We start from the raw sequence: 15,763 nt of genomic DNA, 5'->3' as shown, positions 1-15,763 counted from the left end.
AAATCTATGAAAATATGATATTAGCTATGATTAATGACCCCATATTCATATTAATATGCTTCACGCTGGATCTTTATATTATGCGCTACAATATTCACCCCATGAGCCTGTTAATGATTTTCACAAAACTACTTTTGCTCCAGTATCTTTGAATGTAGAAAAATATGGAATGAGAAATGTCCAATTGGCAGACCATGCCCATTCATTCCACAGACCATACATGCACAAATTACTCCCGAATCTATTTGATCTTTTGAACAAAAGCTCCAAAGATAAATTAAGTAAAACTTCAGATTACCAATTTGATCTTGGGTTCTACATTGTGCATTCCATACCAGTTGCTTTCCTTGCTGTGACATCTGTGGCCCAGCTACTCAGAAATCATCATGTTGTACAAGGCATTTAATTATCTATATCTATACTTATCCTTATGATCCACAATCCTATATTCAGGTAACTCTTTTAAAGGGATTAATCGACATTACATTAATTAACCACAAGATCAGTTCAGATGAAGAAAGCTCTTCAACCTATTTAATATCATCCTTCTGGAATATCACACCATCATTACCATTATAGCATGTTTCTTAAATGAGTCCAGTATCCTGGCCTCAAGCACCTTTCTTGGCAACCTGTTCCTGAAGTTGATCACAGTCTATGTAAAGAAATAATTGTTGATGTTTGTCCTGCACTCACAACCCTGAAACTGAGCCCTCTTGACTTGCTCTTCTGGCATTTGCAAAATTATTGTTTCAGATTCACTCTGTCTATTTTGTTATCTTATACCAACATAGCAATGTTTGGGTAGAAGACCATTAGTCTATCTAGCCACCCTCTCCTCAGTCAACCCCACCAACACCCTTAGATTGAAGTTGTCAGGGCCTGAAGCCTCGTTTACCTTAAACCGCCCATTAGTTTCCTTACCATGATTCTGGAACTAACAGTCCTGTATTTCTTTCCTTATTAGAAAGAAGAACAAACTTGCTTTTCTATAGCACCTTTCGTGATCTCAGGACGCCCCAAAGAACTTCACTACTAATGAAGTACTTTTGAACAGGCTTGAGGGGCTGCATGGCCTACTCCTGTGCTTATGTTCCTATACATGTGACGTCACTGTTGTAATGTTGGAAAATGTGGCAGCTAATTTTATGTACAGCAAGATCCCACAAACAACAATGAGATGAATGACCAGATAATCTGTTTTAGCAACGTTGGTTGAAAGTTAAATATTGGCCAGCACACTGGGCAAACTCCTCTTCGAACGGTGCCAAGGGATCTTTTATATTCACTTGGGAGGCAGATGGTGGGGGGGGGTGGGGTCTCAGTTTAACATCTAATCTGAAAGAGGACACCTCCAACGGTGCAGCAATCCCTCGGTACTGCACTAAAGTGTCAGCCTAGGTTATGTGCCCAAGTCTCTATTTTGGGGCTTGCACCTATGACCTTCACATTCAGAGGTGAGAGTGCAACCACTGAGCCAAGGCTGACACTGTTAGGAATTCAACCAGTCCCTTTTGGAAACTTGCCATAGTTTTCTGTTCCACCACTGTCACTGGTAATGTTTCACAATTCTATCACCCTCTTATGCACAAAATATTATCCAAGTTTCCTATTTTCTTTTGACACCTTGAATATTAAACGGTGTCCCTTAATCTTTGAATATTGTATTCAACAGAAGAACTTCCCTGGATCCAAATTCTCCATACTTGTGAAATTCTTAGACCTCGATCAAATCCCTCCTCTTCTGCAGAGACTAAGGTCGCAGGGCAGACAATTCTCCCTCACAACTCAGTCCTCCAAGCTCAGGAATCAGCCTCAGAGCCCCCTTCTGGATTCCCTCCAAAAACTCTACATCTTTCATATAATATGGAGATGAAAACTGAACACTGTACTTCAGATGTTGCCTCACCAAGGCCAAGTGCAACTTCAACACCATCTCCTTAGACTTATAAATCTCTCCCTTAGCTATACATCCTACATTTTGTTTCCTTCACCATCTACGAACATGGAACCAATGATTTTAACGACATATCCATTAAAAACCCGATTTCTTTCCTGCTGTTACCTCAAGCACATTGCCACTTAATATGCAATCTACATTCTTGCTTCTTCTACCTAATTTCATTACTTTACACTTATCTGTGTGAAACTCCATCTGCCACCTCTCTGTCCCTCAACAAAGCCTAATCATATGCCTTTGGATTAGCATTCGTTGGTTACTGTTGTGATTGGTCACTGTATCCAATTTGCTGTCATCCACAAACCTAAAACAGTGTTAACTGGGAGTCTATTCCACACATCCACAGCTCCGTGGGAAAAACTGTTCTAGTCTCAAATCTTGCCTGAGGCGTGTTAATTTTAGACTTATTTCCTCTAGCTCTGCACTCAGTCCAATCTAAGTAACTTGCCTGCTTCTATATTATCTATGCAGCATTTTAAAAACCTACATTGAATCTATTCTCTAACAAAACACATTCAGTGCGACGAAATGCTGTACATAATTTAGAGCACCAAGATCCGAAATTATCCTTGTTGCTTTTCTTTGAGGCCTCTCCAACGCATCACTGTTCTATTGGAGGCATGCTGAATTTTTAAACTAAAAGTAGCCAGTACTCTTTCATTGACCTGCTATAGAATATCAAGTATGGAAAAAAACTCTCCCTTTGCTACTAATGAAAGCACAACAGTACGTGGAAGGGACTGGCACTATACAATTAAAGCAGTTCCCACAATCACCGCTGTAACAGTTGTATCTCTCGGTGTGATAACATCACCATTCATCATGTTACCTGCATCTGCTTTCAGTTTTTGTCCCAAAGACATTTTTTTTTAAATTTCTGTGACCCATGAAGCAAACTGCAGGGACCTTTTCCATACAAGGCGTTAATGTGGTCTGACATTGAATAATGTACAAGTGATGAAGTTGCAATCAGGATTGGCCTTTGAATAAATATCCTATTCCTCAAATCACCGACGTGTATCCTGTATTCATTTGGTTTCACCAGCACCAGAGGTCAAAATCTGGTAATTTATTTGATTGTTAAGGTTACCTGCATGAACAAAAATCAAACATGGCATCTAGAAAACAGCAAAGTGGCAAAGGCTTCTCTGATTACTCCAGTGCAGTACTCCCATCACAAGCTCCTATCCAAAGATACTCAGCCTTCAGTGACAATCTGCAAGACTACTGAGAATTGTCTTGCAATCAGATTAAGGCAGTAAGTGAATCAATAAGTTCCAACATCATGAATTAAATAGGGAACTGGACATAATATGATTACATTTCCACAGGAATATCCATTATGGTTTTCCAGTCCAAGTAGTTCAATTTGAGGTGTCGCCACACACATTTTTAAAGGGATTGTATAGACTCTCCTGATGCCGCAATGTATGATGTAGTATGGAGACATTCAAATCAGAAAGGTCTTAGGTTTGATACCTGAGGAAGCATTGAAAACATAATTTGTGACACCAACATAAAAATAGACTGTACAACAATCTCATTAACGATTTACTACTAATGCTCTTAAAAATAGCCTTTTCCCCCTTGAATACATGTTTTAACAACGAGTGGCTACTAAAGACTTGTTCTCTCCCATTCTATTACAGCTTGTCTGCAAATTAAGACCAACTATTACAATAGGTCTACTCTCCTAACATGAAAGACATAATCAATGCTGCTGTAAAGGAAACCATTCTCAGCAAAGAACTGAAAGCTGTGCTACTGTAAATCATATCAAATGACATTGTGTCTTAATAACTCAACAGTGTCTTCCCTTCCAGTCTGCAGCTCAAAATGCTCTCTCAAGACATATTCAAGGTTAGAATCATAGAAAGGTTACAGCACGGAAGGAGGCCTTTTGGCCCATCAAATCCATGCCGGCTCTTTGCAAGAGCAAGCCAGCTAGTCCCACTCCCCCGCCCTATCCTCATAGCCCTGCAAATTTTTTCCTTTCAAGTACTTATCCAGTTCCCTTTTGAAAGCCACGACTGAATCTGCCTCCAATACCCCCCTGGCAGTGCAGTCCAGATCCTAACCACTCGCTGCCTAAAAAAGTTTTTCCTCATGTCATCTTTGGTTCTTTTGCCAATCATCTTAAATCGATGTACTCTGGTTCTTGTCCCTTCCACCAATGGGAACAGTTTCTCTATCTATTCTGTCCAGACCCTTCATGATTTTAAATACCTCTATCAAATCTCCTTGGAACCTTCTCTGTTCCAAGGAGAACAAGCCCAGCTTCTCCGGTCTGTTCAAGTAACTGAAGTCCCTCATAGGAACAGGAGTCAGCCATTCAGCCCCTCGTGCCTGCTCCACCATTTGATAAGGTCATGGCTGATCTATGATCTAACTCCACATACCCGCCTTTGGCCCATACCCCTTAATACCTTTGCTGGCCATGCCTGGAATCCTTCTAGTAAATCTTTTCTGCACCCTCTCGAAGGCCTTCACATATTTCCTAAAACGCGGTGTCCAGTTGTGGTCGAAACAGCGTTTTATAAAAGTTCATCATGACTTCCTTGCTTTTGTTAAAATATATAATCCAATATTATGCTTTAATGAAATCCTAGTGACAATGCCTAAATTAAATAATTGCATATATATAGTGCCTTTCATGTGGAAAAGTTTCAAAGCTTTTTTATTTGTTGAAGTGGAGTGACTGTTGTAATGTAAACAGTTTTTTTCGTTAGCAACGGATGGCAGGTTCTTGTGACTGACTGAATTTTTGTAAAAGTGCTAGTAACTTAATTTCATAGTACATCATAGGAATATATAGTACATACATAATGGTACACATATAAAAATAAGTTGCCCTTCTTAGAACCATTTTTTTTACAATTTTAAGATGTGTTCAAGTATTTTTTCTTCCAATTTTTTCGTCTCTCCTAAGACATGTTAGGGCAGAGGTTCCCAAACTTGTTTTGATGCACCCCCCTCCGTCAGAGAATCATATCCTATGTGCACACCTCTCTTTTCTAACAAACACACTGCATTCGAGAACCAGTAAATGTGAATCCCAAGTCCAAGCAGGAAGGGTCATACTTGCTATTTTTCTTTTGCCCGGCTCTACTTGTTCCTTCCCCAGGATCAACATTCTCAACTTTATGTTTCAAAAAAAGCTCCAAGCATTCACAATTATCGAACACCGAAAGTCATGCTCACAAAGATTATATAGAGCCAGGGGGCGGTGGCATAGTGTGAACACATTGGTCAATGATGCTACGGTACTTTGCGCCAGTAATCTCAGGATTCCAGAGACAAATCCTATATGTCCCTGCACCCTCCATGACCGCACTGCAGTCTGCCCCCCAGTCTGGGAACCTCTGTGCTAGGGTATGATCCCGTGGTCGCTGGTAGCCCTCGGGTACCTTGCGTGATTGTCCAGGCTCTCTCATGAAGAATGACCAATGAGTAGTTGCAGGTGATTTGACTGTCAAGGACATTACAACCAAGCTTAAATCTGTCCACCCTCTCACCCAGGGACACCTAATAGCATCCCCAATTCTGCATCAGCTGAGTTCAGATAACTCAGCACATACCAGGAATTCTTCCTGAGATCTTCCTGGTTTATAAGCTTCAGTACAATACCAGGTTGTGCATGTGTTTGCTGAAAAATCAGAAGAGGCCCCAAGTTGTTTCAACATAGTTGCGCCCTGATACTAAAAGACACAGAAGTCTGCCAAATAAACACAGCTAAATCAAAATCCTTTTCTCCATCCCTCTTAAATGTGCTTACGTTTGCTAGACCTTCATAACCAGTAGCAGCACTCTGATACCTCACCCAATTAGCCATTCTTCATGAATGGGAGAATAGAGTGCCCAAACATTATTCAACCCCAGGGTGCATTATAGTGGCGTCCAATCCTGTCCCCATCCAATGCCCACATACACTTTCCAAGTGTCACTGGAGAGCAATCAGTACCAGTTTCCACCCCCCCCCTTTAATCTGGGATACTGAGGCCAATTGTAACATCCCACTATTGCCCAGCTGAGATCAGTTAACTCAGTAGATTGGGGATTGAATCTGGGATGATCATGATAAACAAAGCTTAATGCCTTTACACCACGGGGGGAGCTCCTTGAATCGTGGAAGGTGAAATCCCTGTCAATAATTTTAGCAAAAAAGGTCCAGAAGTAAAAAAAAATGGGATATTCATATGGGCTTTTTACTAAAAAAATTGACAGCAGAAATGTCACCCTCTCCCAGGTTTATCAAACGTGTGAACAGATTTTGATCCCCACATAACCAGTGGAGTGCCCAACCTTTTGGGGGGGGGGGGGGGAAGAGAGAAGAGAGGAAGATACATTTTCACTCGATAAGAATAACACAAACTCACTCAAACACACGGAGCTGTGGGTCACATTTAACACTCAGATATCAACCTGGGTGACGGCGGCTGGGCGGCTCTATAATGAAAACCGGTCTCCAGGCTGGGGGTTAATTGCGGGCCGACAGGAAGCAAAGCTCCGCCAACTGCCTTCAGCAGCTGCCGGGGCTTGGGCCGCGCTCCCCGCGGGCTGCACACGCTCACACATCTCCCTGTTCTACTCACTTGCCGGCCAGGTCCTTGTGGGAGCCACTAGAATTCATCAGCACAGACAGCTCCTGCCTCATCACCGCCGCCGCCATGTTCCCCCACCCCCAAGAAGGAGCTCCTCACAGCGACAAGAGCGTTTTTCTCCTCCTTCCCCTTCCCCTTCCCTCCCGTGAAGCAACAGCGCCACCCGCAGTTTGGAGGTCTGCATTAGTCCTCCAGGAGCAGGGAGCTGAGTTCAGTATCCCCATCTGGAAGTGAGGATTTTTACTCCAAAATCAATGCTTGACACATTGAGCAATTTTCATTACGAGAATAAAAGCTGCTTTGTTTATTTTCTTCAAGGGAAGCCAAATGTGGCACTTTGCTTCAAATTAATTTTTATTAGGCTCCTCTTGCAGCTGTTTGATTACTCTGATCGGACCATGAAATATGTTTGATTCAAAGAATCAGGGGGCTAAAAACACAAAAGAAAAAAAAAAGAGAAAAAACAAAAGAAAAAGAATCAGCCCTTTAACGAGGAATAGTCTAGTCTGTCTATTCAGATAGACATTTTTTTATACCTGTAATGGGAATATGGTTAGCTTAGCATTCTGGAAGGATGAAATCAAATGGATTGAAGGGTCTTCTCCTAAAACTACCTTCTGATTTTGTCAAGCAAGATTGAGTTCAATCCAGATCTATCCAGTAATTTTAAACGAATAACTCTTTTCTGAAGAAAGGGCTTTGACCTGAAGTGTTAACTCTGTTTCTTTCTCCACAGATGCTGTCTCACTTGCTGAGCTTTTCCAGCATTTTCTGTTTTTATTTCAGATTTTGCTTTTGATTCAATGTTTAATTCACGGCCAATTCTCCTCCAGGAATGCCCAACTTGAAGAAGTTCTGCTCTTCTCTCCAATAAGATTTCCGTTTGTCTCTTTAACCTTGTTCACCTTCATTGCTTTCTGTTTCCCTTCTCATGTTTGATCAGGTTTCTTCTAAAACTCGCTGTCAAAGTCACATCTCTTTCCTCAGCAACTCTCTCCGGCTCCAACTTATTCCACGTGGTTTCCAACTTAAATTCCACCCTTCATTTTTCGGATCCACCCATGATTACAGATATCTCCATGATATTAAGCATTACTCGAACCACTGCTCTCGCCGCTTTCTGAGATCCACGCTCAACGCCATGCACTGCCACATGCACGCTCTCAACCTCTCTCTTCAGCAGCACCGACTCACTCTACTTCAGAGTTGTCCTGTTCCGCAGTTCCATTTCGTCCTTCGACTCATCTGGCACTTTAACGAAAAACTTTTCTTCTTCTTATCAGGTGTCAAGGACCGCAAGTTTCAACAACTCTTAGATATCATCACCCCTCCTGATCCTGCTTCCCCTTCACTTTCCTCTGACCCCATCCCTCCCTCCAATCTCACCCTTTGTCATGTTTTCACCATTTCCTCTGACCTTCCTGTCTCTGATCCTGAACGATCAGTCCTCAGCAAAGGCCTTAGCTTCGTCCCCTTACACCCCAACCTCAATAAATTTCGAGCTGGACACGATGCTGAACTCTTCTTCCGTCGCCTTTGCGCCCACTTCTTTGGCCAGGAGTCTTCCCTCCGCACAGCGTACCCTTTCTCCTGTCTTCAGAATTCTTGTTCCACCGGGACCCTTCCCTCTGGCCTCTTACCCTCTCTCAATCTTTTCATTGCGAACTGCCGACATGACATCAGCCGTCTCAATTTCTCTACTCCCCTCACTCACTCTACCCTACCTCCCTTTGAACTTGTAGCACTCCGTTCTCTCAGGTCCAACCCTGACGTTGTCATTAAACCTGCTGACAAGGGCAGTGCTGTTGTTGTGTGGCGAACAGACTTCTACCTTGCGACGGTTGAATGCCAACTCTCCGACACCTCCTCCTACCTCCCCCTGAACCATGACCCCACCGCCGAACATCAAGCCATAGTTTCCCAAACAGTCATTGACCTCATCTCCTCTGGAGATCTTCCCCCCCACGGCCTCCAACCTCATTGTCCCCCAACCCTGCACAGCCCACTTCTACCTCCTTCCCAAGATCGACAAACAGGACTGCCCTGGGAGACCCATCGTTTCAGCCTGTTTTGCCCCACGGAACTTATTTCCTCCTATCTCGATTATTTTTTTCTCCCCTGGTCCAGTCTCTTCCGACCTACATCCGCGACTCTTCTGACGCCCTCCACCACTTTAACAGTTTCCAGTTCCCTGGCCCTAACCATCTCCTTTTCACCATGGACCCCAGTCCCTCTACACCTCCATCCCTCACCAGGATGGCCGGTGGGCCCTCCGGTTCTTCCTTGAACAGAGGCCCAACCAGTCCCCATCCACCACCATCCTCCTCCACCTGGCTGAACTTGTTCTTACGTTGAACAACTTCTCCTTTGACTCCACTCACTTCCTCCAAATAAAAGGTGTCACTATGGGGACCCATATGGGTCCTAGCTATGCCTGCCTTTTTGTGGGATACGTGGAACATTCCTTGATCTAGTCCTACTCAGGTCCCCTCCCTCACCTCTTTTTCCGGTACATTGATGACTGTATCGGTGCTGCTTCCTGTTTTCGCCCCGAACTGGAAAATTTCATCAACTTTGCTTTCAATTTCCACCCTTTCCTTGCCTTCACACGGTCCATCTCCAACTCTTCCCTTCCCTTCCTCGACTTCTCAAATCTCCATTTTTGGGGTTAGGCTGTCAACCAATATCTATTGTAAGCCCACGACTCCCACAGCCAATTTGATTACACTTCCTCCCACCCCACTTCCTGTAAGGACTCTATTCCCTTCTCCCAGTTTCTCTGTCTCCGTCGCATCTGTTCTGACGATGCCTCCATCCACACCAGTGCTTCCGATATGTCTTCCTTTTTCCTCAACCGAGGATTCCCCTCCACTGTAGTTGTTAGGGCCTTCAACCGTGTCCGTCCTATTTCCCGCACTTCTGCCCTCACCCTTCCCCTCCCTCCCAGAACCAGGCTAAGGTCCCCCTTATCCTCACCAGCCTCCCCGTTCAATGGATCATCCTCCGCCATTTTTGCCACCTCCAGCGCGATCCCACCACCAAACACATCTTCCGCTCCCCTCCCCTTTCAGCGTTCCGAAGGGACCGCTCCCTCCACGACACCCTGGTCCACTCTTCCATCACCCGCTCTCCTCCCCACGGCACCTTCCCATGTCAGTGCAGGAGATGCAACACCTGCCCCTTCACCTCCTCTCTTCCCACTGGCCAGGGCCTCAAACACTCCTTCCAGATGAAACGCAGTTTACTTGTATTTCTTTCAATTTAGTGTACTGTGTTCGCTGCTCACAATGCGATCTCCTCTACACTGGGGAGACCAAACGCAGACTGGGTGATCACATTGCTGCACACCTCTGCTCCGTACGCAATCATGACCTTGACCTTCGGGTCGCTTGCAATTTTAATTCCCCATCCCACTCCCACTCTGACCTCTGCAGTATTTTGCTTTTGAACTATTTTTTAGTTGAGCCTAGTCAGAAATTCCATTTCCATCTGGATTAATGAACTACCTATTGTGTTGAAATTGTTCACAAATAATGTCCTTGGTGTCCTTGAACTAGGAAGGAGAAATATAGGAAGGGGTTGACATTCCTGATCACTTTCTTACAATCCCTGATGGAACTACAGGTGTGAAGTAAGGCAGGTTCCAGCTCAACTGCAATGCTTCTCCACCCACTGTCGGATATCCTACCAACATTAAAGTGTAGGGTCAAAGGTTCACTGACTAAATTGCTGAAGGACTGCTGGGGCCTGTGGATCTATTCCCCAGTGTGATTTACCATCTTCAGGAGGAAAGGGAGGAAAGACATTGGTACAACATGTGTAAATGCATCATATTAGCTTAATTTAACAATAGGTTGAAATTGATGCAGATGAAAATATTGAACTAATTTACTTCACACCAACCTCCAGGGGATGGGGAGCAGACAATCCAATAAGTTCTGGAATTATATTGAGGGGATTGAGACTTTTGTCTGTCCATGACATTTTAATGATCTATGTACATGGAGCCCCAAGTCTCTTTGATCTTCAGTGTTTTGAGCTTTTCACCATTTAGAAAGTACTCTGATCTATCATTTTTAAGTCCAAAGTAGATGACCTCACACTTGCCTATAGTGAAATCCATTTTCCACAGTTTTGCTCATTCACTTAATCTATTATTATCTCTCTGTAATTTTATGCTTCCATCTACACTGCTTACAATGTTGCCTATCTTTGTCATCGGCAAACTTGGATACGTGGCTCTCTATCCCGTCATCTAAGTCATTAATAAATGCAGTAAAATAGTTGAGGCCCCACTACAGATCCCTGTGGGACACCACTAGTCACATCCTGCCAATTTGAGTACTTGCCGATTATCCCTACTCTCTGTCTCCTGCAGCTCAGTCAATTTCCTAACCAGGTCAATAATTTGCCCTCAATTTCATGAGTTTCAACTTTAGCTAACAGTCTCTAATGAGGGACTTTATCGAATGCCTTCTGGAAGTCCATAGACATTCATAGACATTCCCCTGTCCATTACTTCAAAACATTCAATCAGGTTCGTCAGGCATGATCTACCTTTTACAAATCCATGCTGGCTGTCTCTGATCAGCTGAATATTTTCAAGGTATTCAGTCACTCTATCCTTAATTATAGACTCTAGTAATTTCCCAACAACAGATATTTGGCTAACTGGTCTATAATTACAATGCCAGTGTTACCAGCGATGCCCACATCATGGAAGAATTATAACAAAAATACAATTTAGTATTATAATGGCTGAGTGCTGTGTTCCTGTTTATGGAAATAAGTAAGTCCATCCATGATCAACGTATGGCTTAGGTCTCTCTGCTGAATAAACACTGAAGAAAAATTTCTACACGATCTTTGTGGAACCCATTTACTGTGGACAGTCTGATGTCAACATTGATCATTGAGTTTATCCAGTTCATTCCAGTCTACTTACCTTTCAGCTTCAATGTAACTGGACTTTTATCACACTCACTCTACTTTCGGTAAGTTTATAAATTTTGTTCTGGTGCAATTATAATTAAGAATTCACATGTATCGTAAATCAGCTGCTCCAGTGTTTATGTTTGTCAGATCTTCTACTGTTCTCAGGAATAGTCATAGTTGCTTGATGTACAAACAGAGTCCCATGCTCCTGTAGGTAGTTCCAGGGTTGCTGCTGATGATGTTCCCAATGTAATGATTCTGGAGCACACTTAAGCGTCTGCAGCTCAATGAACTAGATGCTAACAGTTTGTCTGTATTACATAGACTGTGTACATAAAGTACACACTGCTAACAAAGCTGCTAAGTTCCAATGGAGGGGAACATGGAGATTTAGCCCCTCATAGTGCAGAAACCAGAATAGAATTTAGTATCTAATAATGCTTTATTGACATGTTCTAATTCCCTAACCTTTTGACAGTAAAAATAGGCTTTCTGCTTTAGGGAACATAGGAACAGGAGTAGGCCATTCAGCCCCTCGAGCCTGTTCTGCCATTCAATTGGATCATGGCTGAACTGTATCTTAACTTCATCTACCCACCTTGGTTCCGTAACCCTTAATACGCTTACCTAACAAAAGTCTATCAATCTCAGTTTTGACACTTTCAATTGAACTAGCCTCAGCAGCTTTTTGGGGGAGAGTTTTCCAGATTTCCACTACCCTTTGTGTGAAGAAGTATTTCTTGACATCATCCCTGAACGGCCTAGCTCTAATTTTAAGGTTATGCCACTTTGTTCTGGACTCCCCCACTAGAGGAAATGGTTTCTCTCTATCTACGCTATCAACTCTTTTAATCATGCTAAACACTCCAATTAGATCACCCCTTAATCTTCGAGACTCCAGGGAATACAAGCCTAGTCTATGCAACCTGTCCGCATAATTTAACCATTTTAACCCTGGTATCATCCTGGTGAATCTGCGCTGCAACCCCTTCAAGGCCAATATATCCTTCCTGAGGTGCAGTGCCCAGACCTGAACACATTACTCTATATGGGGTCTAGCCAGAGCTTTACGTAACTGTAATGTAACTTCCACCCCTTTGCATTCCAGCCTCCTTGAGATAGAGGCCAACATTCCATTAGCATTTTAAATTATTTTTTGTACCTGTCCACTAGCTTTTAGTGCTTTCTCTACTTGGACCCCAAAATCTCTCTGCTGCTTTACAGGTCCTAGCTTCTTGCCATTTAGAATGTGTTTCTTAGTGTTAATTGTGTGAGTTGATAAAAAAACATCAAGTTTTTTTCTTCTAGTTGCAGTACAGAGCATCCAGATTTCATATAGAATTTATTATTCTACCAATTCCTATCCCACAGTCTTCTTCCGTTTTTTCTGGCTTTCAGTTTGGCCCAGAGTTGAGTTTCAAACCCCATATCCTATCCATTCCAAGATCCCTTATTTCCATGACCACAACATTACCCACTTCCATCCCTACCTTTCCTACCAAAACCCATTTCCATGCCTTTGCATTCATCACCTCAGACCTGACTTCTCTGACTGTCTCCTTGCCAGTCTTACGGTCTCCACCCCCAATAAATTCCAAGTCATCCAAAATTCCACCACCCACATTCTGTCCTGCATTAAACCCAGGTCACCGATGTCCCACATCCTCGATGACATACATTGGCTTCCTGTCCCTTAAAGGAGTGAATATAAAATCTTTGTCTTCATCTATAAATCCCTGCATGCCTCACCCTATCTCTACAGCTTTCTCCAACCTTGCATCCACTCCCATGTCCACTGGCCCTCTAACTCTGGCAGCCTGTGATTCCCCCTTCCTCCACTCCACCATCACTGGCAGAGCCTTCAGTCCTGCTCTTACAAATTCTGCACCAAACCCCTCCACCTTTCTACCTCCATCCGTACCTTTAATAACCTTTTCAAAAGATATCTGTTTGGCCAAGCTTTCAGTCATTTCTTCCAACCCTCCATTTCCCTTTTGTGAAGCACCCTTTTGTGCATTAAAGGCGCTATGTAATGCATGTTGTTTTTGTTCCTAATCACTGAAAACGTATGTTTATATGTGATAGAATAAGGAGTTATGTACTGTATGATTAACCAATAGTCCCGCTCCCTTAACCTCATTCCCACTAAACTGCTGACCACCTAACTTCCCTTCCTGGCCCCTATATCAATGTCCTAGGCTCTGAAATTCCCACCCTAAATCCATCCAACTCTCCACTTCCCTCTCCTCCTTTAAGACCATCCTTAAACCCTCCTAAGTGACCAAGCTTTTGCTCAGCCCCTTTTAATACCTCTTTCTTTGGCCCAGCATCTTTTTTTTCCAATTACCCCATTGTGAAGTACCTTGAGATGTCTTTCTGCCTTAAAAAAATAGATAAAGAGGAGGTACTAAAAAGATTGGCAGCGCTCAAAGTTAAAAAGTCACCCGGCCCGGATAGGATGCATCCTAGGTTGCTGAGGGAAGTAAGGGTGGAAATTGTGGAGGCCCTGGGCACAATCTTCCAATCCTCCTTAAATATGGGAATGGTGCCAGAGGATTGCAAATGTTACACCCCTGTTCAAAAAAGGGGAGAAGGATAAACCCAGCAACTACAGGCCCATCAGCCTAACGTCGGTGGTGGGGAAACTTTTAGAGACATTAATCCAGGACAAAATTAATTGGCACTTTGAAAAATATAGGTTAATAAATGAAAGCCAGCATGGATTTGTTAAAAGCAAATCATGTTTGACTAACTTGATTGAGTTCTTTGATGAAGTAGCGGAGGGGATTGATGAGGGAAATGCGGTTGATGTTGTATATATGGATTTTCAAAAGGCGTTTGATAAAGTACCACATAATAGGACTTGTTAGCAAAATTGAACCCATAGGATTAAAGGGGCAGTTGCTGCATGGATACAAAATTGGCTAAGGGACAGAAAGCAGAGAGTAGTGGTGCACAGTTGTTTTTCAGACTGGAGGGAAGTATGCAATAGTATCCTCCGTTGGGACCACTGTTCTTTTTAACATATATTGATAGCCTGGACTTGGGTATAGAAGGGCATAATTTCAAAGTTTTCAGATGACACGAAACTCTGAAATGTAATAATCAGTGAGAGGGATAGTAACAGACTTCAGGAGGATGTAGACAGACTGGTGAAATGGGCAGACACATGCAAGATGAAATTTAATGCTGAGAAGCATGAAGTGATAAATTTTGGTAGCAAGAATGAGGCGAGGCTATTATTCCAATATTGCAATACAATATTGGAAAATGTGAGGTTATGCACTTTGGCAGGAAAAATCGGAGAGCAAGTTATTATCTCAATGGCGAGAAACTGGAAAGTACTGCAGTACAAAGGGATCTGGGGGTCCTAGTGCAAGAAAATCAAAAGGTTAGTATGCAGGTGCAGCAGGTGATCAAGAAGGCCTACGGAATGTTGGCTTTTATTGCTAGGGGGATAGAATATAAAAACAGGGAGGTATTGCTGCAGTTATATAAGGTATTAGTGAGACCACACCTGGAATACTGCATACAGTATTGGTGTCAATACCAGAGAAAAGACATACTTGCTCTCGAGGAAGTACAAAGAAGGTTCACTCGGTTAATCCCGGGGATGAGGGGGCGGACATATGAGGAGAGGTTGAGTAGATTGGGACTCTACTCATTGGAGTTCAGAAGAATGAGAGGCGATCTTATTGAAACATATAAGATTGTGAAGGGGCTTGATCGGGTGGATGCGGTAAGGATGTTCCCAAGGATGGGTAAAACTAGAACGAGGGGGCATAATCTTAGAATAAGGGGCTGCTCTTTCAAAACTGAGATGAGGAGAAACTTCTTCACTCAGAGGGTGGTAGGTCTGTGGAATTTGCTGCCCCAGGAAGCTGTGGAAGCTACATCATTAAATAAATTTAAAACAGAAATAGACAGTTTCCTAGAAGTAAAGGGAATTAGGGGTACGGGGAGCGGGCAGGAAATTGGACATGATTTTAGATTTGAGGTTAGGACCAGATCAGCCATGATCTTATTGAATGGCGGAGCAGGCTCGAGGGGCCGATTGGCCTACTCCTGCTCCTATTTCTTATGTTCTTATGTAAATGGTACAATTTTAAAAGGGGTGCAGGAACAGAGAGATCCGGGGGTGCACATACACAAATCTTTGCAGGTGGCAGGACAAGTCGAGAAGGCCATTAAAAAGGCATAAGGGATCCTTGGCTTTATAAAGAGAGACATAGAGTACAAAAGCAAGGAAGCTATGCTAAACCTTTAT

At 43.1% G+C, this 15,763-nt stretch overlaps 1 protein-coding gene across 4 annotated transcripts in view; it reads right to left on the bottom strand.

The window, feature by feature from the left end:
* cops4 (COP9 constitutive photomorphogenic homolog subunit 4 (Arabidopsis)) overlaps positions 1 to 6,662 on the bottom strand; it is a 50,019-nt gene extending 43,357 nt beyond the window's left edge. For all 4 annotated transcript variants that reach the window (XM_067989997.1, XM_067990004.1, XM_067990014.1 and 1 more), the window contains exon 1: positions 6,553 to 6,662. In XM_067989997.1, the coding sequence (XP_067846098.1) occupies positions 6,553 to 6,629 (77 nt within the window). In that variant the 5' untranslated portion in view covers positions 6,630 to 6,662. The remainder of the gene's footprint in view (positions 1 to 6,552) is intronic.
* Between the last annotated feature and the right edge of the window lie 9,101 nt (positions 6,663 to 15,763).

Source organism: Heptranchias perlo, chromosome 1 (assembly GCF_035084215.1).
Source record: "Heptranchias perlo isolate sHepPer1 chromosome 1, sHepPer1.hap1, whole genome shotgun sequence".
NCBI lineage: Eukaryota > Metazoa > Chordata > Chondrichthyes > Hexanchiformes > Hexanchidae > Heptranchias > Heptranchias perlo.
Note: the sequence above shows the minus strand (reverse complement) of the source record. Positions and strands in the feature narration are given on the sequence as shown.